The sequence below is a fragment of the Erpetoichthys calabaricus genome, chromosome 1 (genome assembly GCF_900747795.2).
Source record: "Erpetoichthys calabaricus chromosome 1, fErpCal1.3, whole genome shotgun sequence".
Taxonomy (NCBI): Eukaryota; Metazoa; Chordata; class Cladistia; order Polypteriformes; family Polypteridae; genus Erpetoichthys; species Erpetoichthys calabaricus.
The window spans coordinates 35368127-35395262 of NC_041394.2; the positions used below are offsets into that span (position 1 = coordinate 35368127).

General features: G+C 38.2%; 1 protein-coding gene across 1 annotated transcript; it reads right to left on the bottom strand.

The window, feature by feature from the left end:
- Positions 1-715: 715 nt before the first annotated feature.
- LOC114648577 (ADP-ribosylation factor-like protein 3) lies at positions 716-26552 on the bottom strand. Its single transcript, XM_028797693.2, has 6 exons — positions 26439-26552; positions 14787-14930; positions 8280-8396; positions 7601-7651; positions 4618-4803; positions 716-1819 (listed from the first exon to the last, which is right to left on the bottom strand). The coding sequence occupies exons 1-6, from the start codon at positions 26439-26441 to the stop codon at positions 1772-1774; spliced, it is 549 nt and encodes a 182-aa protein (XP_028653526.1). The 5' UTR covers positions 26442-26552; the 3' UTR covers positions 716-1771.
- Between the last annotated feature and the right edge of the window lie 584 nt (positions 26553-27136).

Sequence of the window (27136 nt, forward strand, 5' to 3'; positions counted from 1 at the left end):
GATAGGTAAATGCTAGTTGTGCTTGTTCTTGGTTCCCACTTAGAGAGTAGCAACATGGGAACCTCTAAAGAACTCTCTACTGACCTAAAAAATATAGATATACATCTTCATACTGTTTTTAATTAAACATGAGTAAAAGAGCATTTAACAAATCATTCCTTTATGTTTTTATTTGCCTTTTTACATCCTGTCCAAACATTCTGGAAATGTTTATAGAGAGTGGACATATATTACATGTTGGTCAGGCACGTAGGTAGGAATATTACCGAACTCTGTATATGTGTCAATATTACTGCTATTACATGTGGATGAAACAAAGAAAGCATGTTGTAAATGCATATATGGCTCTTGCCAACTGCACTTTGACTTGTCCAGGATTTGCTGTTTGTAACCCTAGTTTAGTGAAGTCAGAACACATTACTTGATGTTGATTTTTTGTATAGTCATTTTATAAATCATACTGCTGTGTGCAAAATGATTAAGTAAAACACTGGTCTGACTTAAGCAATGATGAATGTTTATGACTTTCATACTAAGTGCAGGTGAAGAATGAGAGTGCGCAGGTAATGCACTTTAAATAAAGATGATACAAGTGTGCCCATATTTCATTATCAGTGCTCACCTCATAGAATTGTAGCATTTGACAAAAAAGGCATTATTTATATCTGCTAAGTTAATTATAATCTGAATTTACAAGACACTATCAAAGTACACATTTAATACTGATTACTAAAAAAATCTTTAATGTCAAATTCTGGGTCAGAACATGAAACATAAATACATTTTTTAAACAAACTGAATCAAGCATCAACAATAAGGTGCCCTTTATAGCTGGAAAGTAATTTTACATGGAAACAAAACATCTGTAAAGTGTCTTGCACTTTCCGAGTCACAGATATTCATGTCTCTTTTAGCCACAAGATGCTTAACCATGATGATTTACTAACAAGTTTCTGAAAAAGGATCAGTAATACACACATGGCCTTGTACTAATCTTATTGTAAGTGGCGACATCTACTATACATTTCATTACGCACAGTATTCCATATGGAATGTTTCATAGCTCCCCTTCAGCATGCTTTGGTTTCTACAAAGTTTGGCCATTCCAGCCATGAAGCAGAGGCTGACTGAAGGAAAAACTGTGTACTTGCCTGCAGTGGGACATCTGATATGCACAAGAGACTCAAAAAGATTTGAAAAATGTGACCAAGTCCATAGCATTACCCAACCCACTGTGCACACAGATTCCCAAATAAAAAAAATTAAAAAAAAGTCTGCCACTCCTAAATACTGACTAAACCGAAGACTATATATGATCACATTGTTTGTGTTTTTAAGACTACGAAATGGACATCCAGTAGTCATGGATTAAGTTACACCGTAGACCCCTTATACTTAGAGGTATGCAGACAAGTGCATGTTCAGTCCTGAAGTCTACTGTTACAAATTTGCCTAATTTGTCAGAGAGGGCCAGTCGTAGGATCCAGACAGAAGCTGTACTCACTCTACTTAATGTCATTCACTGGTCTTCTTTTGGAATAAAGTTCTAATTCTAGAAAGTTACAAATCTGCATCTGTGATGAGCTTTTTTTTTAAACTTGGAAATACCAATAGTCTATCCAGCAGCATTTAAAAGTCACCACATAAGTCAATGCTGCCTTCCCAGTACCATCAGTGATCATACAACTGTGCTGCCTTTTGTCAGAAAATCGTCAGAAGAGTTCCCTGCCTGTTGGTGCTGCTTGCTCGCTCGCTCTCTCTCTCGTTCTGGCTATTTTTTCTTTGTTGCTATGTTCTTGCAGACCCAAGACATCCCATCCTGTTAAAAAATAAATAAATAAATAAATAAATAAAATGGTACGTTAAAAAAAAAAAAAAAAAAGTAGAATTGCCTACAGTATTTCTGAAGTTACATTTCATATATTTTGCAACTTACAATTTCAAATAAAGGTAGAACTGTTTCCATAGTTCTAAAACAAGATCACTGGACAGATAACAACTTGCTAAGGGTCACACAGTTTTTCAGGGGTGAGGATCAAATGAACAGGTTGTGTGGTATACCCAAATTTTAAAAGTGTACAGTACCAGCATTTCATAATTTTCAGTACTGGAAATAAACACCAGAGTTCCTCTCAATTCCCCCTGCCACCCCCACCTGGACAATCGCTACTACAGTTGTGGAAAAAACACCAGTTTCATAAACTTCATGGAACAAAACTACAGGCTTTGACGTGATATGAATTTCAAGGTATGCCTCCCACCACTCCATCCATATTGCTTCAATGCTATCTGGACTTCATGGTGGGACAACCCCCCTTTATTGCTTCAACACAATCAGGACTTCACTGCTAACAAGAGAGAAGAAGTCAGTAGTGCAACCAGGAAGGCTGGTGTGAGATGGGTGTGTTTTTATTTATCTATATATATATATATATAAAATCCCTATGTGCGTCCAGGTGTCCGTGTGTGGGTGTCTTCTGGTGAAGTGCACATGCGCGGGGCACGGTGCGACTCGCGATATTACTGTCAGAGAAAGTTAGAGGCGTTTTACGGAAATACAAACCAGTATTACTGCGAGAGGAAATTAAAGGTACACAATACAGTGACGCATATTACAGTCACATACAAGCCAGTATTACTGTCAGAGGAGATTAAAGGCATATTACTGACGCGCACGCCTGTATTACCGCCAGAGAAAATTAAAGGTATATTACGGACGTACAAGCCAGCGGACGTACAAGACGGTATCCTTCAATAAGGGCGCGCACAGGCATCCTTCAATAAGGGCGCACACAAAAAGGCGAGCCTCAAAAGGGCAACCTCAATTGGGCGCAGCGAATAAAGGCGCGCGTAAATAAAGATCTGCACCTTTGTTGCTCTTCACATATTCCAGAGCCATTTGAACTAAATTATCTACGAACGCCTTTATTCGCCGCGCTCAATTGAAGTTGCCCTTTTGAAGCTCGTCTTTTTGTGCGTGCCCTTATTGAATAGAGCCGTACAAGACAGTATTACTGTCACAGAAAATTAGACACACAATACACGGCGGCAGCCCACGAAGAACGGTCAGCTCAGCAAGTAAACATCAACAAAAGAAAGGCTGAAAGAAAGAAAAATACGACCAACAAAAAGAATGAGGTCAAAGTCCCTTGCCATTTAATATAGACTGTTCCTACTAATGTTTATGCACTACTGTTCTAGCGCCCGTTATTGTAACGGGCTAAATGACTAGTTTTTTAATAAACAGATTTGGTACCAGTACTGAGGTGCATAAGCAGATAATAAAATAAAACGTTTAGTACTGATCCAACACCAAGTTACAGTCTACTGCCTTAGCCACAAGGCTTTCAAAACTTTACTTCTCTTGATATACCACAGGTGAGCTAAAACATTATGACCACTACAATACCAAGTGACTGATGTCAACTATTTCATACCAACAGGGCATTTCGACATGTTGAAAGCAGAAGACAAAAGAAGGTGAAAAGACCACAGTGACAGTGCAAATGGCCAGACAACTGGGTCAGAGTATTTTTGAAATGGCAAGGCTTGTGTTACCGATCTGAAATTGCTAATTTGCAGAAAAAACTAAAACTGGAGGAATGGAAGACACTGAGGAGGTAGCAAAAACAATTCAAGACTTGGATATGCTTCAGAACTGGGCAAACATTTGGAAAATGCATTTTAATGTACAGATGTACCAAGTTGTAAATGTGGGCAAAAGGAACATGAAATATAAATACAAGATGGGATACACTGTCCTAAAGGAAGCAAAAGGATTTAGGGGTTGTATGTTGACACATTTTTATCTTCTAAGCAATGAGCAAAAACAATTAAAAGGCGAATAAAACATTATATCATACTATGCTTAGACTATACAATGCACTATGACCCTGCATCTAGAGTACCGTGTGCAGTTCTGGTCACATCGCTACCAATATAGAAATAGCAGCACTTCAAGCTGTGGAGTGGAGACCAAGCAGGTGCATTCCAGGACTTAACAACATGTCGTACTCTGACAGATGCAGAGAATTAAACCTGTTAGTCTTAAGCAGAGGAGACTGCCAAGGGACCCAATCCAAATCTTCAAAATTCTCCAAGACATTAATAAAGTAGATCCAGCAGAATTGTTTCAGCTTAAGGGTGAATTGCATACTTGGTGAAAATTAAGTGGAAGTGCATTTAGTACTCAAGCCAGGAAGCACTTCTTTACACAGGGATGTGGGAATCTGTACAAACTACAAATCATGCAGTTGAAGCCGAAACCTTGACAACTTGTAAGAAGTGCCTGGATGAGACATTGGGATAGCTTAACTATTAGCAAAACAAACAAGTCTGATGGACTGAATAGTCTCCTCTTGGCTGTTAGATTTCTTAGGTTCTAAATAACCAAACAGGCATGTCTTTGAGGATGTGGGAAGAAAACAGTAGTATCTGAAGGAAAGTCAACTCAGACATGGGAAAAATGTGCAGATTCTATAGGTTCAGTGACCTGGTGCGGGATGCAAGCTCAAAAGTTCGAAAGACTGCCACCCTGCACATAAGTTTAGATGTAAAAGCTAGCAAAGATAAATGAGGAAACCCTTCCAACATTTATAATAATTTTATTATCCATACCTGTACCCCTTCTCCAGTCATTGCTGAGCAAGCTTGGATTTGCCAGATTCGATCCCGGATAATGTGAAGATTCAGGCCCTCTGCAATTTCTGAAGCTGGTGCTGCGGTCATCAAATCCTGCTTGTTTGCAAATATCAAAACTGGAACCCCACTCAGTTTTTCTTCTTCCAGAAGTTCAGCCAATTCCTATATGTAAATAATGAAGAACTCCACAAAATTAATGGCATACACCAAAACAGAAAGTGAGGAAGGTCAGCTAGTACACAAGAAAGAGTGTCAAATAAACCAATACCTTGTTACTAAGCTGATACCAAAATGCGAAAAATGTAAATATATTAGCTTTTTTTTTTTTTTTTTTTTTTTTTTAACAGTATCTGTATCAAAGCGAAAGTTGGTAACACACTGATGAGTGACTGCAAGTAGAGGTATTACTTTGGAAAGTACAATAATACATGATGAAGTGTGAGTAAAAACTACATATGAAATGGGTCATAGTGCTACAAGCACTGCATTAACACATCTTGAAAAGTCAAAGCAACACATGTCATGTCATTTATCATTTAAAAATAAAAGGGGGGGCACATCCTATAATGGAGTTTGTGCAGACATAGATTTGTGCATACTTTGATTAGGTGTGGGTTGTAATTGTTTACCTTGCAGTTCTTCAATTGTTTATCTATAGTTATCCGTCTGAGGTGTGAGGGTCATTCATATAGGACTGTAGGATGTCAGAGGAAACTGCACACAGGCAGTGCTAATAACAGTTGCAGCAAGTAAAAATCGAGGCAACTTTCAAATGATGCAGCTATTTGGCATGCCCACGTCAGACTGCAATCAGACTCATGAACAATCAGTAACCTTGTGTCACCTCAACTGCTACCTGCACATATACTTCTGCTACTGTCTATTTATTCCTTGGATTCTGGTTTTATTTATTTACTTATTTATATTCATTTATTTACTGTGTGTGGGGTTTTTTTTGTCTATGTTCACTGTCTGTGGGGGCACATGCAAGCAAGAATTTCATTGTACATGGTACTTGTACACATGACAATAAAGAATTGAATTGAAATCTTTTTAGTGTATCGATGCTTCAAACCACAAAGCATGTCTCTCTAGTAATATGACATGTACTGCATTAAGAGAACCAAGTCACAGACACAGAGTTACAATAGTACAGATAAAATGGCATGCTGTATATGAATCTACAAACGCTAGGGTGGTTGTTAAGGCAAATCGATGTTCGTTAGAATAACCCCAACATGTGACAAACGTAGTGAAAGTACATACAATATAACACATATCTGAATGGTACATTGGTGAATGTAATACAGTCTTTTAATTACAATTAAATGCTAGTCAAGTAAATTTTCTAATTGTTGATTTGTACACAGTAAGCCATAACAAAGTCTGATAACTCATAGGTGCTTAAAAAAACAGTACAACAAAGGTCGTTTTAACAAGAATTCTTGAATAATGGATTGATTTAAAACCGACAAGTATGATTTCACACAGGAAGTTGTTGGGGCAAACATATAAAAAGGGTGAGACTTAGAAAATAAAGCAGCAGGAGTTTGTGAGATTCTGAAAATGTAATTAATAGGATTCGTCCTCTTCTTATTTTGGCTGCTCCAATTTAAGGTTCGCCATAGCAGATCATCCGTTTCCATCTATCCCTGCATTTTTCAGCATTTTCTGCCACAATGACTGCCGTCATGTCTTCCCACACAGCATCCATAAACCTCCTCTTTGGCCTTCCACCCTCAACATTCTTTTTCCGATGTACCCCTCTGCCTGTGCCCAAACCATCTCGGTTTAGCATCAATCACTTGGTCACCAAACTGCAGTATCTCTGATGCCCCTCTAATATATTAATTTGTAAACATATCTAATATCTCGTTATCCTGGGCAAAAATCGTAGTATCTTCAACTGTTTCTCCTGTGTTTTTGTCAGTGTGCCATCACCAAACCATAGAATATATCTGGTCTCACTACTGTTTTAAAGACCCTCCCTTTCACTGTTGCAGGTATCTGTATGATTGATAGATAGATAGATAGATAGATAGATAGATAGATAGATAGATAGATAGATAGATAGATAGATAGATAGATAGATAGATAGATAGATAGATAGATAGATAGATAGATACTTTATTAATCTTAGGGGGAAATTCACTAATTCACCAATTAATTCACTAATTCACTACTACCACTCTTCTTTTTTTTACCAGCTAATAATGAAAATATAAATCTTGCAACAGAAAATGTTAAGTTTCCTAACACAGAGATTCACTGACAAACCAGATTTTAAATGCATGCTGTTACAAAAAAAGCTATAAAGAGCTTGTTTAAATGGAAATATCTTGAATAATCTCAGAATTCACAAATACAACAATACGGATATAATAATGTTTGAAATTTTATTTTTAGTATCGATCGAGTATTTTTCACTTACAGGTCGTGAAATGTCAGAGAATTAAATTAGAATTTGCACATTGTAAGATAAATCAGGTCTTCCATGACAACATCATTCTATATAAACCCTGTGCTGAAATCTCCCCAAAATAACAACACCCTCCACACCTATTGTTTAATTGGGAGAATCTCCATTTCTATCACACGTTAAATTCAAGTCTTGCATTACAGATGGATGACTATTTAAATGATATACCATTATTTTAAATTTGCTGCAATTATCAGTATTTATATATTTTATATTATATTACAGAAAAAAGCAAACAGGCAGAAAATTATCCACTTGAACAACAGAGTTATTTTAAATGAAAAGGCTGAAGAAGGGGATTTCTGTTTTTGGTATTGATATCAAATACAAAAATTCTGGTATTGTGATATCACTATATCTAAATACCTAGCAATCACAGAGAGGAGCCTTGCCTTCTGATTTTTCAACTCTCACACACTTAACAGTAATCATGTTACGACTGCAGAAATGAGAACATTGAAGTCAGTTAAACAACTTTACCTGGCCAGTTTCTTCAAATCGTTTTCTGTCTGCACTGTCAATGACATAAATCTGTGGAGAAGGGGAATACTAGTGAACAGATTTAAATGACACACATGTACATTCTTCTCAGTAATGGTTACATTATTTTCAGAACATGCACATAAAACAACTTAAAGAAAATTAAAATGTTTCACTTTAATTTCTATTGTTTAAAAACCTGCATAGGCTCATTTGAATGAATTTTCTCTTTGCTGCAAACAGGGGTGACACAAACTATTAAACAAAAGGCAATATATGTACAGTATGAAATGGATTATAAAAAGGCAACTACAGTATATGTTTATTTTTCCAAGCATTACATATATTAAGAAAAAAAACAGAGTGTTGACCTGAAATATGACTTACCTTAAATATTTTTCATCAATTGATCAAGGATTTAATGAGAGAAACTTGCTTCAGAACAATTACAAGCACAATTTCACATTATATCTTAAAAGATCGGATATTTTGCCTGTAATAAAAACATAGTTCTGGCTCCTCCCATTATAACACATTCCTCAAATATATTCATTTATCTATTCATCTTCAGTAACAGACAATGGGATTAACCACTGTGTCAGTTTTGCATTCTTCAAATATGCTTTTTTTATTAATAATCTTAACTTTTTTTTATTAAAGTAGAAAGACATTTTCTTACCAGAACATCTGTGTTTTCAAAATAGTTTCGCCAGTAGGGTCTGATCTTCCTCTGACCTCCAATGTCCCAAACATTCAATTTAAAGCCTTGAGATTGCACACTTTTAATGTTAAAACCCTGCAATAAAAGTACCAGCATTTAACCATGGTTGAAAGCTAGAACTTCTTTGACAAATATATGTCAAGATATTTAAGTAACATAAATAAATTGATATTGACATTTATAGCCTAGAATCGGCAAAACAGACATACAAATGTTTAGGCAACTATCATTTTGACTAGGAGCTGAAACTCACAGGGGTATTACAACAGGGAAAAGACAAAACCACTTTTTAACTTTCCTGCTTAATCCTGAGCAGAGTTGTGGGATGCTAGAGACTGTCCCAGCAAGCATAGGGTGCAAGGAAGGAACAATCACCTGGAAAAGGTGCCAGTCCAACACAGAGGACTACACTCATTAACCCACTGCTCACCCACCAGAGCCAATTTGGTGTGGCCAATCCACCTAACCTTTGTTGTTAAAATATCTCCATACGCTTCTTGCAGTGTGCCTTTCTTTTAGGGAGTTTGGAGAGGATGTGTGAGAATAGATGTGAATGGGCACTTATTTAGAGAATAATGTCCTTGATTTTTTTTCTCTTCTTCAAGCAGCCTTGTACACCTCAGATTTGTCTTGGTGGACATATACAAAATAAATTACGTGCATCAGTGTCTGAGCTGTGGGCACCAGTTGGCCCAGGTCAGCAGAACTGACTTTTTGACCATAAACTCCCAAGACAGAGGTTTATTTTCTCCTACTTTTTGTTTTTAGTCTCCTCAATTTTTAGTCAGACCTCAAATACAATGTTCATCTACTTTAAATTGTCGTGACATTCATCATTTTGCAATGTGTTTATGCAATAGGAATGTTCTGTGTATACAGTCTGCATGTAATTGTTGTACTATTTTGTAATTCTGTTAATGCATTACGACTGCAAATATGCAAAGATACCTTGGTCTTGCTCTCCATGAAAAGCACTCAGAACCATAGTCATCACCAGTTTTACAGCCCTATTCTGGGTTTACCCAGATTAGCTAGAGGCCCCCACATCTTTATTCTTCACTCCCAGGGTCTAAGACATCCTTTAGGGAAAGATTTTTTCATATCATCTGACACCACCTTCAACTAGGCCTCCATCGGGGGCACATCCTCTATACCTCCAACTTGGTGCACATGTTCATCCTCTGGCTTTTGCTCCAGCTACTCAAAACTACCAAAACAACCTTTGTCCGTTTCACCTCAGCACAACATCAAATCTCATTCCATGGCAGTCCATGCATCCACCTGATCACAGCACTATACAAAAATCATTTAAATTAAACAATTTCGATAAATTGTAGCATGCAATTTGTTCTACAGTTTTATGAATGCAGATGATGTACTGAGATTCATTTACAAATAATGGAGTGAGCTGCTTGTTTAAGGCAAATGTTAATGTTAAGGCTGTGACAGTCTATGGCTAAAAAACGGCCAAAAGAGTGAAAGCCAAGTAGATGCTGAGGATGCATCACATTTTTTGCTTTTACTGATTGTCAGTATCGATGGTTTCAACTCCTAGCAAAGTCCATTAAAGTAAAGGTATTCTTTGATTCCCGGACTAAAGTGTTAAATGGGTGTCACCACTCATTAATTGTGAGCTAATAAATGCTGTCTATAAGCTTTGTTATGTGAATTTTCAAATCTTAACATCTTTAACTCTGCTACCTCCAGCTCTGTCTCCTGCTTTCTGGTCAGTTCCACCGTCTCCAACCCATGTAACATAGCTGGTCTCACTACCGTCCTGTAGACCTTCCCTTTCACTCTTGCTGATACCCGTCTGTCACAAATCACTCCTGACACTCTTCTCCACCCACTCCACCCTGCCTGCACTCTCTTTTTCCCTTCTCTTCCACAATCCCCATTACTCTGTACTGTTGATCACAAGTATTTAAACTCATCCACCTTCACCAACTCTACTCCTTGCATCCTCACCATTCCACTGACCTCCCTCTCATTTACACATAATTATTTTCTGTCTTGTTCCTACTGACCTTCAAATAAACTAGCTATATATTAAAATGTTTTAGGAAATTACATATTTATTGTTTCTTATAAACTATTCCGGAAATATACAGGTCTTATAATCCTCATCCAACACTGTGTAGCAAAGTATAACAAAAACGTGCTACGTAGTGATTGATCTGACCAGCATCGACAATGAGCCTTCATACAGAAATTCAGATGGCAGATTTGACATACAATCGAGTAGTGAAAAAGGAAAAAAAAAAAAAACACCTGGCCCTGACTACTACTAAGTCAAATTTTCTCATTATGGACTTTAGGAGACCACACAAAGCCACATCCTATTTAGTAAATGTTGGCCATTTCAGATTCCTGTAATTGCAGATATTCAACAACTTGAAGTGACTGAGGTCATTGTGAGAAAAAGATTAAGAGAATTTTCTGGGCATTTCCAGAGGAAACATAGGATGAATTAAATAACACTTTTAAGTAATTATTGTTTCCTGACCAGGCGCATTACCGGAAGGAAACAAGACAAAAGGGTAATTCAGTGTGTTCAGATAAAAAATACAGGATCTGACTTAACACAAGTTAAGAGATCTACTGCTGACTCAGTAGATTATAAAAGACTCCAACTACTCTATGAACAAACTACTCTCTTTCCCAGTGTTTAAAGGATAAGTTCATATTTTTCAAAATGAGGTTGTTTCTTCACAAACATGGTATATATACATTTGGCATGGAAAATTGTGTTTCTGCAGTTAATCATTTTTTATAAATTAAAAAAATATATATATCTTGCTCTCACCTGTGGTTTACAATGGAAGCTAATGAGGCATGGGGCTTCATCAGAACACAAAAGGTTAAAATATTACCAAATATGTCAAAAACCATTGTTTAGTATTGATCAGTGTCTTGCAATTACACACACGCACATTGTAAAATAGTTTATGCATGTCATTTTTAAATGAAAAAATGCACATATTATGAGATTCAGCGATTTTAAAAGAGCATCTGTGTGCACACCATCTCAGAATTTCTCTTCTTCTGCAATAATCTTTCACTACCTTGAGGGTTGATTTCATTTTGAAAGACCAAAACACAGTAAACTTTTCATGCCACCTGGTTTTTTATGTTTTTAACTTCTGTATTTATGTGGGAACTCGCACATGCATATAGAAAATGTACCTGTACAATGAGAAAAAAAAGAACCACAAAATTGTTTTCTTATTTCAAAACTTTTGCCACTTCATCTGTAAGTTTTTAGACTTTAATTTTTAGGTGGTGCCCTTTGCCTTATTAGCCTCTGCTTTATCCACACAATTTTGTGTGGCAAATGCACACACACACACACACATATATATTATATATATATATATATATATATATATATATATATATATATATATATATATATATATATATATATATATATATATATATATATATATTATACATACATACATATACATATACATATAGTATCAGTATTTAAGACATGCTGTTTAACAACTATATTATATACAGTATTTTACTGGCATACGTTGAGCACAACTGAGGTTCACCTACGTTGTAAATTCCTGTTTTATTTATGTATACTCAGTCATCTGTGCTAATTTTATTAATATTTTAAGATCTAAACACAACTAACAATTGAAAAGTACTTGTTATATTTAGGGGAAAGATCTTCACCTGGATAAAATATTTTCTATCAGTTTGTTAAACTACTTCAGAAAACATTTGTATGCTGTGTAAGTGTTTTTAGATGTCAAGAAATGATCTCAATATGCATAATACAAAATAGAGGTGTCAAAGCACCATTGTATAAACATACTACTATGGACAGTCATTCACAGCAGATACTAAAATGTGTGGATGACCCTTCTAGTTATACAGTAATCCCTCCTCCATCACGGGGGTTGCGTTCCAGAGCCACCCGCGAAATAAGAAAATCCGCGAAGTAGAAACCATATGTTTATATGGTTATTTTTATATTGTCATGCTTGGGTCACAGATTTGCGCAGAAACACAGGAGGTTGTAGAGAGACAGGAACGTTATTCAAACACTGCAAACAAACATTTGTCTCTTTTTCAAAAGTTTAAACTGTGCTCCATGACAAGACAGAGATGACAGTTCCATCTCACAATTAAAAGAATGCAAACATATCTTCCTCTTCAAAGGAGTGCGTGTCAGGAGCACAGAATGTCACATAGATAGAGAAAACAATCTCTAGCAAACAAATCAATAGGGCTGTTTGGCTTTTAAGTATGCGAAGCACCGCGGCACAAAGCTGTTGAAGGAGGCAGCTCACACCCCCTCCGTCAGGAGCAGGGAGGGAGAGAGAGAGAGAGAGAGAGAGACAGAGTTTGTTTTTCAGTTAAAAATCAATACGTGCCCTTCGAGCTTTTAAGTATGCGAAGCACCGTTCAGCATGTCGTTTCAGGAAGCAGCTGCACAAAAGATAGCAACGTGAAGATAATCTTTCAGCATTTTTAGACGAGCGTCCGTATCGTCTAGGCGTGCGAACAGCCCCCCTGCTCAATCCTCCTACGTCAGGATCAGAGAAAGTCAGCGCAAGAGAGACAGAGAAAGGTAAGTTGGGTAGCTTCTCAGCCATCTGCCAATAGCGTCCCTTGTATGAAATCAACTGGGCAAACCAACTGAGGAAGCATGTACCAGAAATTAAAAGACCCACTGTCCGTAGAAATCCGCGAACCAGCAAAAAATCCACGATATATATTTAAATATGCTTACATATAAAATCCACGATGGAGTGAAGCCGCGAAAGGCGAAGCGCGATATAGCGAGGGATCACTGTAATGGACAAAATAATTATGTTTGACAAATATTTAATGTAGAGACCAAAAAAAAAGATTGGTTTTGATGTTAAGTGTGGCTATCATCTTATTTCGTCTATTTTGTATCTGCTTCAGCCCAATGCACCTTAAACTCTCCGTTTTGGTAATGGTTTCAGAATACTCTGGTGTTCTCCCTAAATGTACGTAATCAATAATCAAGGGAAAATAAAGCAAGAAGTTCGTGGGTTTATGATGTTTTCTAAGAAAAGGGAGCACATTTTCTCTCCGTTTTGAATTTCAGAGTAAGGTGCATTGCTAATCTATGGGAAATGCAGGATCATTAATTACAATTGTCCTTATTTGTACATTCTCTTCATTTATTGTATGGAGCTCCAAGTCTCAGAAATCAGGGGCCTAACACTATGCATCACAAAGTCAGCTTCAGATTTTTCTACTGTGTAAATAGATGATTTCAGTTTTCAATATCTTCATGTTTAGAGGAAAAAGACTTTTTTCTTTCTTAATAGTAAACAGTATCTAATTTAATTTATTAACACTAAAGGTTTGCCCATTTGATTTTTCCCTTTTAATTTACTTTCATTTGTTCACAATACAAACACCAAGACAAAATAGAAAATTCTGTAAAGTATAATGCCAATTCTTAGTGAGCCAAACTTAAAACTCTTTGACAATTAAAAAGTCTATTCTTATGAATTACTGTTTCTGTAGAAAACTAGGGGGGTTAAACTGAAAATCATCACCTTATGTACCTGTACTATATGTTGAACCCATCTCCTGGATTACTCAATTTAGATCAAAGAATTTAGTACAAGTACAGCTACTACCATTGGATCATGCAGGAGCAGTGGGTCCATTAAAAGTACTGTTTAATATGTGTATTTCCCGCAGTTTGTGGCACATTTTCTTGCAACTGTTTAGATGCAATGTATCCTATCACAGGAAAGATAAATACAAATATACACAAAGAAATTCTGAATCATTTATCCAGCAGTAAAACGCTTCTGTCCCGATGGTAGTAGAATCTTTTGGACATGACAGGACTAGATCAAGATGTACAAATGAGCACTTACAGGTGATACTGAAGAAACTCCCGAGACAAGATTTTCCATTACAATCATTAAAATAAACAATGATACAACTTCTAATGGAAGAATGGTGTTGCATTCCTCTAATACCATCCTTATGTCAAGACACAAAAACTATACCCTGGTGGTTTCAAGTGACGCAGTGCCCCATTGAGATTTTTTTACATTAATGGATCTTTTTTTTTTTCAGTTAATTGTTGTTACTTGGCATTTGACAGTCTAAGGATAACATTCAGCCAGTGTACTCTGAAGGGGACTATAACCAAACTGAATTGAATAAATGCAGTATGTACTATACAGCATTTTTTTTCCATAAACTGACCAATTTAAAATAATGGCCTGCATGATAAAATTAATTTAATCTCAGCCTGAGAAACCCATGTATAACACTGAACATTACATCCCATAGAAGGCATTATGGCTCAGATTCAAACCGGAGTTTCCAAAGACACCAGACAACAAATGTGACAGCTATATTTTAAACTACAGACTAACCTGTAATGCCAAGGAAAATAAATAAATTGAAATTAAATTACATATCTGGTTTAAAGGGGTTTCGTACCTGGGTAGGGGTGATATGACTGATGTCTTCAGAGGCAAGCTGTTTGAGAAGTGTTGTTTTGCCAGCATTGTCTAGTCCAAGAAGTAAAATACGCACCTCTTGGTCAGGTGCACTCTTCAGTTTGCGCAGGATTGACAGCAAACCCTAAGTCAAGAAAGATATATTAAAAATAATTCTAAGTGTGAATAGCATATGAAACAATTACCAACAGATCTAAATGCAAATAAAGGCCCTGGCAAGTCCTTGTAGCTGTCAGAATCCCGACTGAAGACTTCAGCAAACATTTAGTTTTAGTATGAATTTTGGGATCTAAGAATGTAGGAGAGGAAAACCTACTGGCATTTAAAGTTTAGTCATTAAGGACAAGTCAAGTGGTCTCAGTTTACAAGAAAAGCCAGTTATTCCAGTCACGTTTGTTTGGCACTATTGTTCTACGGTTTAACATGTTAGCATCTCATTTCTTTTTTAACGGTTCTATACACAAGAATGCATTTTGCATGTTTATCTGCATTTCTATTTCCCTTTAACATTCCAGCTATACTGCATGCGTTAAACAACTATTCTTTGAACTGAAATCAATACAGTGCATTCTGTTTGCAGTTAATTTCTTAAAGTTTACCCATAAGCACCCACAGCAAAATGTATAATCTTTTTAAATTTAGCCTTTCAGCTATGTAGCATCTGCCAGTGATCAGCATTGAGGCATCATTCATTTTAAAATACATGTGTACACTGAAGAGGTACTTGAACGTTCATTCAAGAATACTTATAATTTTAGATTTGACTGCTTCCTCTTTCAAAGTCTCATTTATGCCTTTTTAATTAATGGGTATCACTTGAAATGATGATCAGGCCAGTTTCTTCAAACTTCACATCGGCAACTTTTCAGATCACATCTGTATTGGTTTTGTTTAACATAACATTCTAAAACCTGCTTACACCAATTCAAGGTTCTTTTGGGTGGTAAGGGTGGGGGTTTGAGAGCAAAGCATATCTATGGTAGCACTGGGCACAAGATACTAACTAACTCTAGTTCGTCACTGGGCACACTCTCACTCACACCCAGCTGCTTTAGAATCTCCAATTATTTTAACAGTCTATCAATTCTAACAATCTTTGGAGATTTGTGAGGAAAAATGGACACGAGGAAATCAAACAATCCAACAATGACCAGGGGCTGGAATTGATCTCAGGATGCTGTATCAGTGAGGCTGCAACTAGACAGCGTGCAACGATGCCAACCGTGCTGACTTATATTAATGAAGTATACGAGACTGATGGTCTCTTCTTAACACTGATGTAAAAGATAAGTGATTTGTCTTTCCAAAACAGTATATGATCACTGTAATAACTGAAAAGAGGTACAAAAAAAAAAATTTAATTCTCCATGTGAAGCAACAACATGTGAAGTAGCAATGGGTTTGGATTATTGACAAGCCAAAAACATTAATATTAAATTCTAAATACTGCATTAAAATATCTTTTGAAGCAAGTTACGCTTAATACATAGAAGTGAATGGAAAAGTGCTTTGAAATGCACTGACTGACCTTGATACTCACCATGCGTTTTTCCTACAAAACTTTAACAGCTATGGGATTCAAACCCGTAACTCTGGAATCCACACTCACCCTGACTCTGGGCTGGTTTAGAATCTCAATTTATCCTAAAAGCACATCTATGAGGATCAGGCAGGAAACGTGGTCATGGAAAAACAAACACAATTCAGACATGCAATGACCAGGGGCTGGATTTGATCCTGCGAGGCTTTATCAGTGAGGTGGCCACTAGAATTTGGGAGCATGCACTGATACAGTGTGTTGCTGCACCCACAACACAACAAACCACTTCTGGATCCCAAATTAGGCCCTGAGCACAGCCATGCAAGACAGTGTACAATCATGCCGACCTTGTTGACTTGTAATAATGATGTATACAAGCCTGAGAATCTCTACTTAAAGCTGATGTAAAACATAAATGACTAGTTTTTTCAAATCAGTATGTGATCACTGTAACAACTAAAAAGCAAGATGTAAAAAAAATGTAATTGTCTGTCTGTCAACCAACAACACGTTTAAATTCTACAATACATTGAAATATCAGCTTAAGTACATTTTGCAGCGCATTACTTTTCCATTTGCCACTACATAGTGTCTTTTGAAATGCACCAACTTACTGAATTGTTCACTACACGTTTTTCCAAAAATGCTTTCCATGTTGCTTAATTTCATGCTGCTTAATTTCATGCCTAAGGATCCTATCAAAAATATACATTTATTTTTAAATTTGACCAGTATTAACAATTATTGTGTTTTCTGGATTTTGAATTTGCTGTGCCATGAGCTTTTAGGAATAGCTGACCTCTGAAAATTTAGCTCACTGCTTTTAATTCTTATTTAATGCAAAGGATCTGTCAAGACATTAAATAAGAATTTAATATCCAACTACATTACCTGGCTATTATTTTTTGTTTTAGAGCAGGGGTTTTTGAAAATGGAAGGCGCCATGATGCACATGGGGATCCACAGCAACCCTGCCAAGGCTGATGTTCTTATAAAAAATAAAAATAGGTAACATTTTAAAGATTGTCTTTAATTATCTCAAATAGTTTTAAAATGAGTATGTGATATAGTGGATCCACAGCTCATGTCAAAAGGGCCAGTTTTTAAAATAAATAATCGCTGCTTAGCGAGGAGGCGTGGCATGAGTGTGGCCGAGCGGTTCCCGGGGAGTTCGTGATGCGGGCGGTTCTCATTTAAGTGCACAGGTGAGGAGTCGTCCGCATCCATAATTGTTCCCGGGAGCTGCTGATTGCCACAGCTGATCCACAACCCCACGATATATAGAAGCGCGAGGTGGCTAGTAGGGAGATAAAGAAAGAAAAGATGGATGGGGGTTAAGGAGGAGAAGACGGCAGGAAGCAGGAGGGAGAAAGCAGGTGCAGGAGAGAAGGAGAACGAGCGAGTGCAGGCTCGCGCTGATAACAAGCAGCTGGGAGAGGCGAGCCCGAGTGGGGTGTTTGGCCGGCACCCGAAGGCCGACGGAAGTGGTTGCTCCTGCTGAGCAATTGTTTGGAGCAGGAGTGACCAGGAGAAGGGTGGGTTGCCGCAGCGAAGGCAGAGAGAGTCGGAGATTTGGAATTGAAGCCCCAGTGTGAGCATCCTGGTTGCTGGAGAGCCCAAGTCTCGGTCTAGGTGAGCAGAACTGGAGCCAGGGATCGGAAGGCCACCAGACGAGTAGTGCAAAGAAGGTCTGCTGCATGTAGGGTGACTCCCCTGGTGCATAGCCTGGATGGGAGGAACAGGGGAGTCACCAGTAATAGAAGGCACCGGGCTTTGTGTTTTTAAAGAGACTGCTTCCAGCCATTGTTTTAACTTCGTCGTCGTTTTTTTAAAGGATTTTTTCTATTGAATTTTAACCTCCACTTTTCACCTCTGTTTTTATTGGATTATTTATTTAAAAGATTTTGATACACTGCACTTTATTTGGACACTTTGTTTTTGATTGTTGTTGGTTTTAATAAAAGCGCTTTGCACTTTTTGTACCATCCCATTGTTTCATTGTTATGTTTCACTGCCAAGCTCATCGGTGACATTACTGACGGTGTCTGGTTCAGGGCTCCGGGAAGGAAGATGGGAGCGTGGAGCGAACCCGCATCGTCACAGAGTATAACTTAAAATGTTCTTCAATTGTTGCTTTAAAGTAGCCCTGTATCAATGTATTTATTGACTAGAGCTACGGGCTCGCAAGCTGTGCAATACATGAGCAGATCTCAGGTGATATTGCAGGGAACACAGATTGACAAACAAACCAAAAGGGGAGAATGTAGCCCTTAAAATACAACACACATAGTGCCTGAACCCATGTCTCCATGCTTGGCTTCACTTCAAGCCCACTGCTCTGCTCTATCTCACTGGGTTCTTGTTTTGAGATTTCACTCCTGTTCGCGCCCCACCTTTTTGAGATCATCCACACTAGAAATGAGACCATGTGTCAAAACTGGGGGATTTTTGTGAAAAAGAGCACCTTGACAGGCAAAGGTTTACACTGTATGCGTCTTTTTCTCTTGTTACAAAACATTACAATGTTTTTTAATTTTGGTAAAGGTTTTTAACGCACCATCATTTTCATAACAGCGGAGAAAGCTGTCAGACTAATGCAGGAGAATATACAATGAGGAACAAAGATAAGTGTTAAACATTAGTAACAAAATAGGCATATCTAACATTTCATTTTAGTGTTTACTAATATTAATCAACACTGGAAGATTTGTTTTGGACAGTGTTGTCAATGTTCAGGAACCTTCATCCATCCTTTAAAAATAAGTACAGGAACAGAGAGAACCTAGAAGCAGGCTTCACATTGACTTTTGAGTTATTTTGCTGTTTTTTGACCTGAAGTAGTAGGTAACTTTTGAATATCTCTTACGATTTCAATTCACATGTAATGTTAAATTTTTTGCAATTTAAAAGTATATAAATTTTAGGCTTTCTATTTTCCATATTGCTTAACACAGTAGACCTCCGCGAAGATGTGGTTCAGGGTTCGCGGCCTCAGTCATTCACAGATTTTTCCTTAGAACCTAACTAATAATTGTTAGCAGAAACCGCAAATATCCTCCGCAATTTTTTATGGCTTTTTTCGTGGCAATACTGCACTGTAGAGAGAACAGGAAGCAACCACAGAGGAAAACATGGCTTGGGATGGTGAAAGTAGCCAATCCGAGAGCGTACTCTACTGGAATTTGAAACTGGAACTCCCAGCAGTGGCTCTGATTGGTCTTCTACTAAGGGTGCAGGGGCTGTTGGGTCAAAGGATGTCAGCGCGGCTTTTAAAAGGGGGGCCGGTGATCAAAAGAAAAAAAAAAGTTTTTTCTTAATTTGAGTTTCAAGTTCCTGTCTCTCTGCCTGCTTTCTGTTGGGTTACATGTACTTATTCATTTTGTCCTGGATTGTTTCTTGGTTGGGGTCTGGATCGTTTGCCTGTGTACATGAGGACTGTAAGTGGATTCATTGCCATCCTGCGAAGAAAGGAGCACTCCTGAACCTGTCCACCAGTCTTCACCATTTCATGAACTACTGGTAGGACTATCTTTACATTCCCATTCAACGTGCAGATCTCTGGTCTATCCATCTTCATCATTACATTTCATCCAATGCCGTTTTTCATGGACTTTACTGTGTTTGTTTTGTTGGTGCTTTGTGGTATTTAATGTAGAATCCCCGTAAGGGGAACAGGGGTGGTATCATCGTTTTCATTACATTCTTTATTTGCTGTTTGATTACTGGTTTGCTTTGTTTTTGTCTCTATGAGTGCGTGCGGGTCGGGTCAAGGCTGGGTGCATCTCTGGAATCTACACCAAAAAATAAATAAATCACCGTCTTCTCGACGGTGTGAATCTTATTGGCACCGGACCGCTACAGTGTTATTCATTTCTCCTTGCTGCTGATTGACTGCTGCCCTGTGACGCATCTCCAGCTGAGTGTTATCGTGTTTTCCATTGTTCTTCTTAATCCTTAAACCACTGAAACCGGCTATAGTCGTTTCCCAGTGCCATTTGCCAGCACGTAGCAGCCGAGTATATTTGGTGACGTACAATCATTGAACGCCAAAACTAGCCGCAACCCAGCACGGCAGAGGTAATCAGTCAGTGCTGTACATTTGTTGAGCAGCCAGCTCATGACCACTGCCGGCCCCTGCAGCCTCACTGTCTCTGGGATTCAGCCGCTGCACTAGACTTGCCTGTTGGCATCAGCATTTACCTCTGTGTGCTTGCGTGCAGCCAGTTCAAGCGTCAGTTGGCTTGGTGATTTACTGAATTTCATCAATGGTGTCAGTTGCACCCTGTATATATTGTTCCAATAGTTTTTAAAATAGTTTTTACAGTTCATTGGCAGTGTGTAAAATGATCAGTGTTGCAGTAATTGTGATGCTCTTTGCATGAAAAAAAATGTGTTCCAGTAAAATTTCACTTTTTCTTTGTGAATTGTGACGTCTACTTAAAAAGTGCAGCAAAAAAGTATTTGGCGTCCTGGGATGCATTAACCCCCAAGTATGTGGCACTTTAAGATGCCGCCAAAACGCCCTGCACCTTCTAAGGCTTCTGGCAATGAAAACGCGCTTGCATGAATTACAGTACATATAGCGGTAACATCGATATTTTACATTCTAGCACTGCGGTTCACATACCAGAACAGTACTGTACAGAATACGGATTTACCTTTACATTCTTTTTTTAGGTAATGTATTAAACTGAGGTTGAAATGAAATTAAAGTGCTTTGGGGGCATATTTAGGGTTTAAACTATAAAAATAGGCGTTTTTTTTTTTAACCACATCCATAATTTGCGGTTTTTCCCAATTCGCAGGTACTCTAGGAATGTAACCCCTCCGTAAATTTTGGGGGTGTACTGTACTATTCTTACATTAAAAAATAATTTAAAAAGGAATTTGTCTTACATAAGAAAAAATAAAAAGACACTCAAGAAAACTATCAACAATCATTTGTTAAAATCCCAAAAAGCCACATATGGGGTGAGGAACTGAAGAAACACCACCTTTAGTTGTTTGTACCTAATGAGAGTTTAACACTTAACAATTTTAAGACCACAAAATTGTGTTATTTCGAAACATTCAGTTCTTGGAAGGGGTACTCCAAGAAAAAAAGATTAAGCACCCCTGGCCTTGAGATATCACACAACATTTGATTACATATGTGTCAATAATCTGCTCTACTAATAGGTCAACTATTGTATAAATCATGCAGTGTATTTTGCAACATTTGCTTCATATTGAAGGGTTCTGAACAGATACTAGAATGTTTTGGGGGCGTGGGGGTGGGCTATTCTAAACATTAAAGTTTGAAAATCATGATCTGCCTGCTACACTGTGGCATTCTTCGGTATCCAAAAATACAATCACTGGGGATCTTGTCGTTGTTTCTATTTCAGCAAGAACAACAGTGGGTCTATTCCTTCATTTTGATCTGAAAGACAATACCGTCCACATATTTCTGGACGACATGTAGATCTTGACATGCTGATTCCTTTGGTAATGTCATTGGAATATATGTCCACAGACACTTTGAAGTTTGGATTATTTAACACTCAATCTATTTCTAACAAAGCTCTGCTGATTGGTGATTTTATTACAGACACTAGGATGGACTGTTTATATCTTACAGAGACTTGGCAACAGATTATATTCATTTAAATCAAGCACTGGCAGTTGGAGTGTCTAGCTAAGAAAATGGGTCTTGTTGTACATAAGAAAATGTATACAGGTCATATGTTACAATACAAAAATGCTCTCTTCGCTGCAAAAACTGTATAATACTCTGACATCATTAATACAGGAAGGAGAAATATTAGAGCTCTTTTTTTCCCCCCCACAGTGAATAGGCTAATTATACCACCAAAAAATATTATTCACTGTAACTTTACTGTTATGCATTGATGTGTTTTTTTATGGATTTCTTCAAATCAATAATTGTAAAAATCCACTAGCAACTTGCTTCTTCTGTCCCTGTAGAAAATGACATACTTTCCACTATCACCCATATTCCCTTACCAACCTTCGCATTCTCAGGGTTCAGTTTACCAGCTGAACATGATATCTCTGACCTCATAACAAAATCTAATTTTTCCACTTTCCAATTGGATCCAATACCTACAATCCTTGTTAAGTCCTATTTGCCACATATCTCCCTCATGATAATTACTATAGTTAACTCTTCCTTTCCCACTGGCATGGCCCCCTGTCATTAAAAACAGCCTCAATTACTCCAGTTCTGAAAATACCTGGCTTAGACCCTGATACCCTTAATAATTATCAGCCTATTTCAAATCTTCCATGTATATCAAAAATTCTCGAAAAGACAGCTGCCTCCCAACTTCAGTCCCATCTTTCAAAAAATAACCTCTTTGAACAGTTTCAATCTGGCTTCCATCCTAAACACAGCACATACACTGTGCAGGTTAAAATTACAAATGATCTTCTCCAGGCAGCGGATATGGGACTCTTAACAATTCATGTACTTCTTGACCTCAGTTCCACATTTGACACCATATCCCATCAGATACTTTTGAAACTTGTAGGAGTCTATAGTCTTCTCCACCAATGGTTTTCTTAATACCTCACTGACAAGAGGCAGTTTGTTCAAGCGAAGGGGTTTAAGTCAGAGGATATGGTAGTACAATTATCGGCCTATTTCAAATGTTCCATTTATATCTAAAGTTCTCGAAAAGATAGTTGCCTCCCAACTCCAGTCCCATCTTTCAAAAAATAACCTTTTTGAACAGTTTCAATCTGGGTTTTGCCCTAAACACAGCACAGAAACTGCCCTGGTCAAAATCACAAATGATCTTCTCTGGGCAGCTGACATGGGACATTTATCACTTCTTGTGCTTCTTGACCTCAGCTCTGCATTTGATACCATATCTCGTCAGATACTTTTGAAACGTCTAGCTAGTTTTGGAGTCTGTGGCCTTGTCCTCCAGTGGTCACGGATAGGAAGAAATTTGTTCAAATAAAGGGCTTTAAATCTGAGAACGCAGTCGTTACTCAGGGAGTTCCGCAGGGTTCTGTTTTGGGGCCATTTCTTTTTCTCATTTATATCTTCCCAATAGGTAATATCTTCCGGCGCCATGGTATTAAGTTTCATTGTTACGCTGATGACACTCAGCTATATCTATCCAATAAATCCACTTCTGTTTTCCCTCCAGATACTCTTATGGCATGTCGCCAAGACATGGAAGACTCACAATTTTCTCCAACTAAACAGCAATGAAATGAAGGTTCTCCTCATTGGCTCTAAATCTACACTTGCTAAGGTTAACCATTCTTCAATTTTAATTAACAATATCAACACAAACATCTCTTCCCAAGATAAGAGCCTGGGCGTTATTCTTGACAGTACTCTCTCTTTTTCTTCCCATATAAGTAACATTTCTCGGACTGCCTTCTTCCATCTCCGAAACATTTCTAGACTTCGTCCTGTTCTTATGCAATACAGTACTGAAGTGTTGGTTAATGCCCTAGTCACCTCATGTATAGATTACTGTAATGCTATTCTATCTGGCATCCCACAAAAACTTATCCATCGCTTACAACTTGTTCAAAATTCTGCTGCCAGAATAATAACCTGCTGTTCTAAATCCACTGAACATATTACACCTCTTCTCTCTCAACTTCACTGGCTCCCTGTTAACTACAGAATACAATACAAAATACTGCTCCTAACATTTAAAGCTCTCCACCACCTTGCTCCCCCCTACCTCACTGATTTCCTCCAGACTTACACTCCCTCTCGCTCACTCAGATCCTGATCTGCAGCTCTACTTTCTGTACCGCACATCAAACTCAGTTCTATGGGAGCTCGAGCGTCTCTCATAGTGCTCAACTCTGGAATTCTCTTCCCTCTCATATACGTCAGCTCGATTCAATAACACAATTTTAAAACTGCCCTCAAAACTTATCTTTTCAAACTGGCATACCAATTGTGAATTCTACACTGTTACTCCCTGTTATCTTTGTTTGTTTGCTAATTATTGCTTTGTGATTTATCATTCTCTTGCTTTTATTTTACTAATGTTGTTTAGTTTTATTGTAAGGTGGCCTTGAGTGCTAAGAAAGGCGCATATTAAATAAAATGTATTATTATTATTATTATTAGTTACTCATGGGGGTTCCGCAGGGCTGTGTTTTAGGGCCACTTCTTTTTCTCATCTGCATCCTCTCATTAGGCAATACCTTTTGACACCATGCCTTTAAATTTCACTGTTATGCTGACCACACACAGCTTTATCTATCCACTAAATCTACAGTACTCCTGTCATCCCTCCAAATACTCTTACGGCTCGTCTCCAACACTTAAGTCATGGATGACTCATAATTTTCTCTAACTAAATAGCAGTAAAACTGAGATACTCCACAATGGTTCTAAATCTACACTTGATAAGGTTAGCAGTTCTTCCATTTTAATTAGCAACACTCACAAACATCTCTTCCCAGGTCAAGAGCCTGGGTGTCTTTATAGACAGTACTCTCACCTTTTCTTCCCATATAAATAATGTTTTGTGGACTGCCATCTTTCATCTTCAAAACATTTTTAGACTCTGTCCTCCTGCTCTTACACAACATAGTACTGAAGTATCGGTTAATGCCTTAGTTGCTTTACATCTACATTACTGCAACACCATTCTATCCGACATCCCTAAACTCCCCAAAACTTATCCATTGTCTTCGACTTGTACAAAACTGCTGCTGCTCAAACGTCCACTGAACATATCACCCCTGTTCTCTCCCATACTTCACGGGCTCCCTGTCTACTATTGAATACAATTCAAAATACTGCTCTTAACATTTAAAGCTCTCCACAATCTTGCTCCTCCATACCTCAAAGGTCTCCTACGGACTTACACTCCCTCAGATCCTTATCTGAAGCTTTACTTTCTGTACCACACATCAGACTGTTCAATGGGAGCTGGAGCATTCTCTCATAGTACCTTTCAACTGTGGAATTCTTTTCCCTTTCACATCCGTTAGCTGGAATCAATAATACAGTTCAAAACTGCTCTCAAAACATTTTTCCAAACTGACATACCAGCTATGATTTTACCACAGTTATAGCCAGTGGCCTTTTATGTTTGTTACTACATTTGTACCCTTATTGCTTTTTAATTTTATTGTTCTATCTGCTTTTATCTTTATTACTGTTGTTTTATTCTTTGTAAGGTGACCTTGACTACTAAGGGGACCATTAAATAAAACACTTATTAAAGCTGCGTGGGAACAATGCATAATTATGTTAAATAATAGAATACAATTATATATTGAAAATTACATATTTGAGCGGATATTTGTTCACTATTCTCTATTTACGTGTCAAATATATGTCCTTACCTGCCGTTTCAATATTTTGCCCTTTCACTTATCATCAAAAGATGACTAGCATGCGCTATTGTCTGCTCCTCATTCTTTGGAATTAATGACGCGGCGGTATCATCTCAGATTTCCTCCGCACTTTAGCTTACATTTTAGAGAGCACAACAATATGTGGGACATCTCTGTCTGATGACACGTCCACCTTACTCACAGCGCCGTTTCTTAAATCCGGATCACCACCGTCCGCCCTGCGCCTAACGACGACAGGGTCTTATTGTCTCGTGCTGGATAACTAGAAGCAAGTACGGTCATCTCGTTACGAATTACAGGATGATGTGTGCCCTCAAACCGGAAAGGAAAAACGGGTATCAGTCAGGGAATTAGTCCCACTTGCTGTGGCTGGAAGGCCAGGCTTTTATGGGTGAATATCATAAGCCGCTGACCGTCGCTACAACCCTTAATTCATTCCGGACTGTCATGCTCACGCCAGAAGCCCGTTTAACACACACGTCCCGCTCAATATACCAAGCCGGTGACTTTCTCAAAACCACATTCCCATTGGGCTGACTGCTAAGCGTCAGGCCTGTAAGACCCCCAACCTCACGCTTTCGCAGACCTAGGCCCAGCTTTCCACACACACACACACCACAAGTTGAACCAGACGCAAGCCCCTTACACCCCAGAAGTCCTCTCAGTCTTTCGGCTTAACTCTGAAAAACCGCTTGCGTTATGAAAACCTCCCAACAGAGGAACGACTCAAACCCCACTCACCATGACGCCAGATCCCGGTACACACTAGCGATAACCACCACCACCACCCCTCTCAAGCGGCTGAGTCCTCCGTAGTCATGGAGGCCGTGACGTCAAGGTAAACAGGCGCTCTCTAGCGCCCCTATTGGACAGGCGTAGACGCGCTAACGCCCAACAGTGAGAGTGGTGACAGAGGCAGTTCTGCTTTCCTTTGTTTACCTGCGAAACGTGATTCGAGTTGCACGATGGAATTTTCCAGGATAGGTAAATGAATAAATAATTGAGGTAGTGGGTACACGTCAGCGGCATTTAGAGCACACAAGAGTCGAGTGACCCTTTAAGAATGGCTTGAAACTGCTATGACTGGGGAGAATTTACTTCCTTGAGGACTTTTTCCTGCTGAAATGCGCCAAGGTAACAAAAAAAAAAAACCGGCACAGTACTTTTCTATTATCGTGACGCAAATCTGTGGGCCCCCACTGTTTTAAATTACTAAACTGGCGTACCCCAACCACAAATACTAACGTTAAAGTTAGTGGGGGTGAAGCATAGTTACCTATAGGTCCCTAATGTTAATGTCCTCTTTGGGTGCGCAAAAACTCATTTCTTACCGTGCGCTCCATTTACATCTTTAATCGAACATCCGCTCGTTGTATAATAATAATAATAATAGTTATAATAATAAGTTATATTTATGTAGTGCCTTTCACATACTCAAG

Coding starts and splice junctions, on each gene's coding strand:
- LOC114648577 (XM_028797693.2), bottom strand. Junction 4,804..7,600: donor GATTTGAAGAAACTGGCCAG/GTAAAGTTGTTT, acceptor ATTTACATATAG/GAATTGGCTGAACTTCTGGA. Junction 1,820..4,617: donor TGACTGGAGAAGGGGTACAG/GTATGGATAATA, acceptor ATTTTTTAACAG/GATGGGATGTCTTGGGTCTG.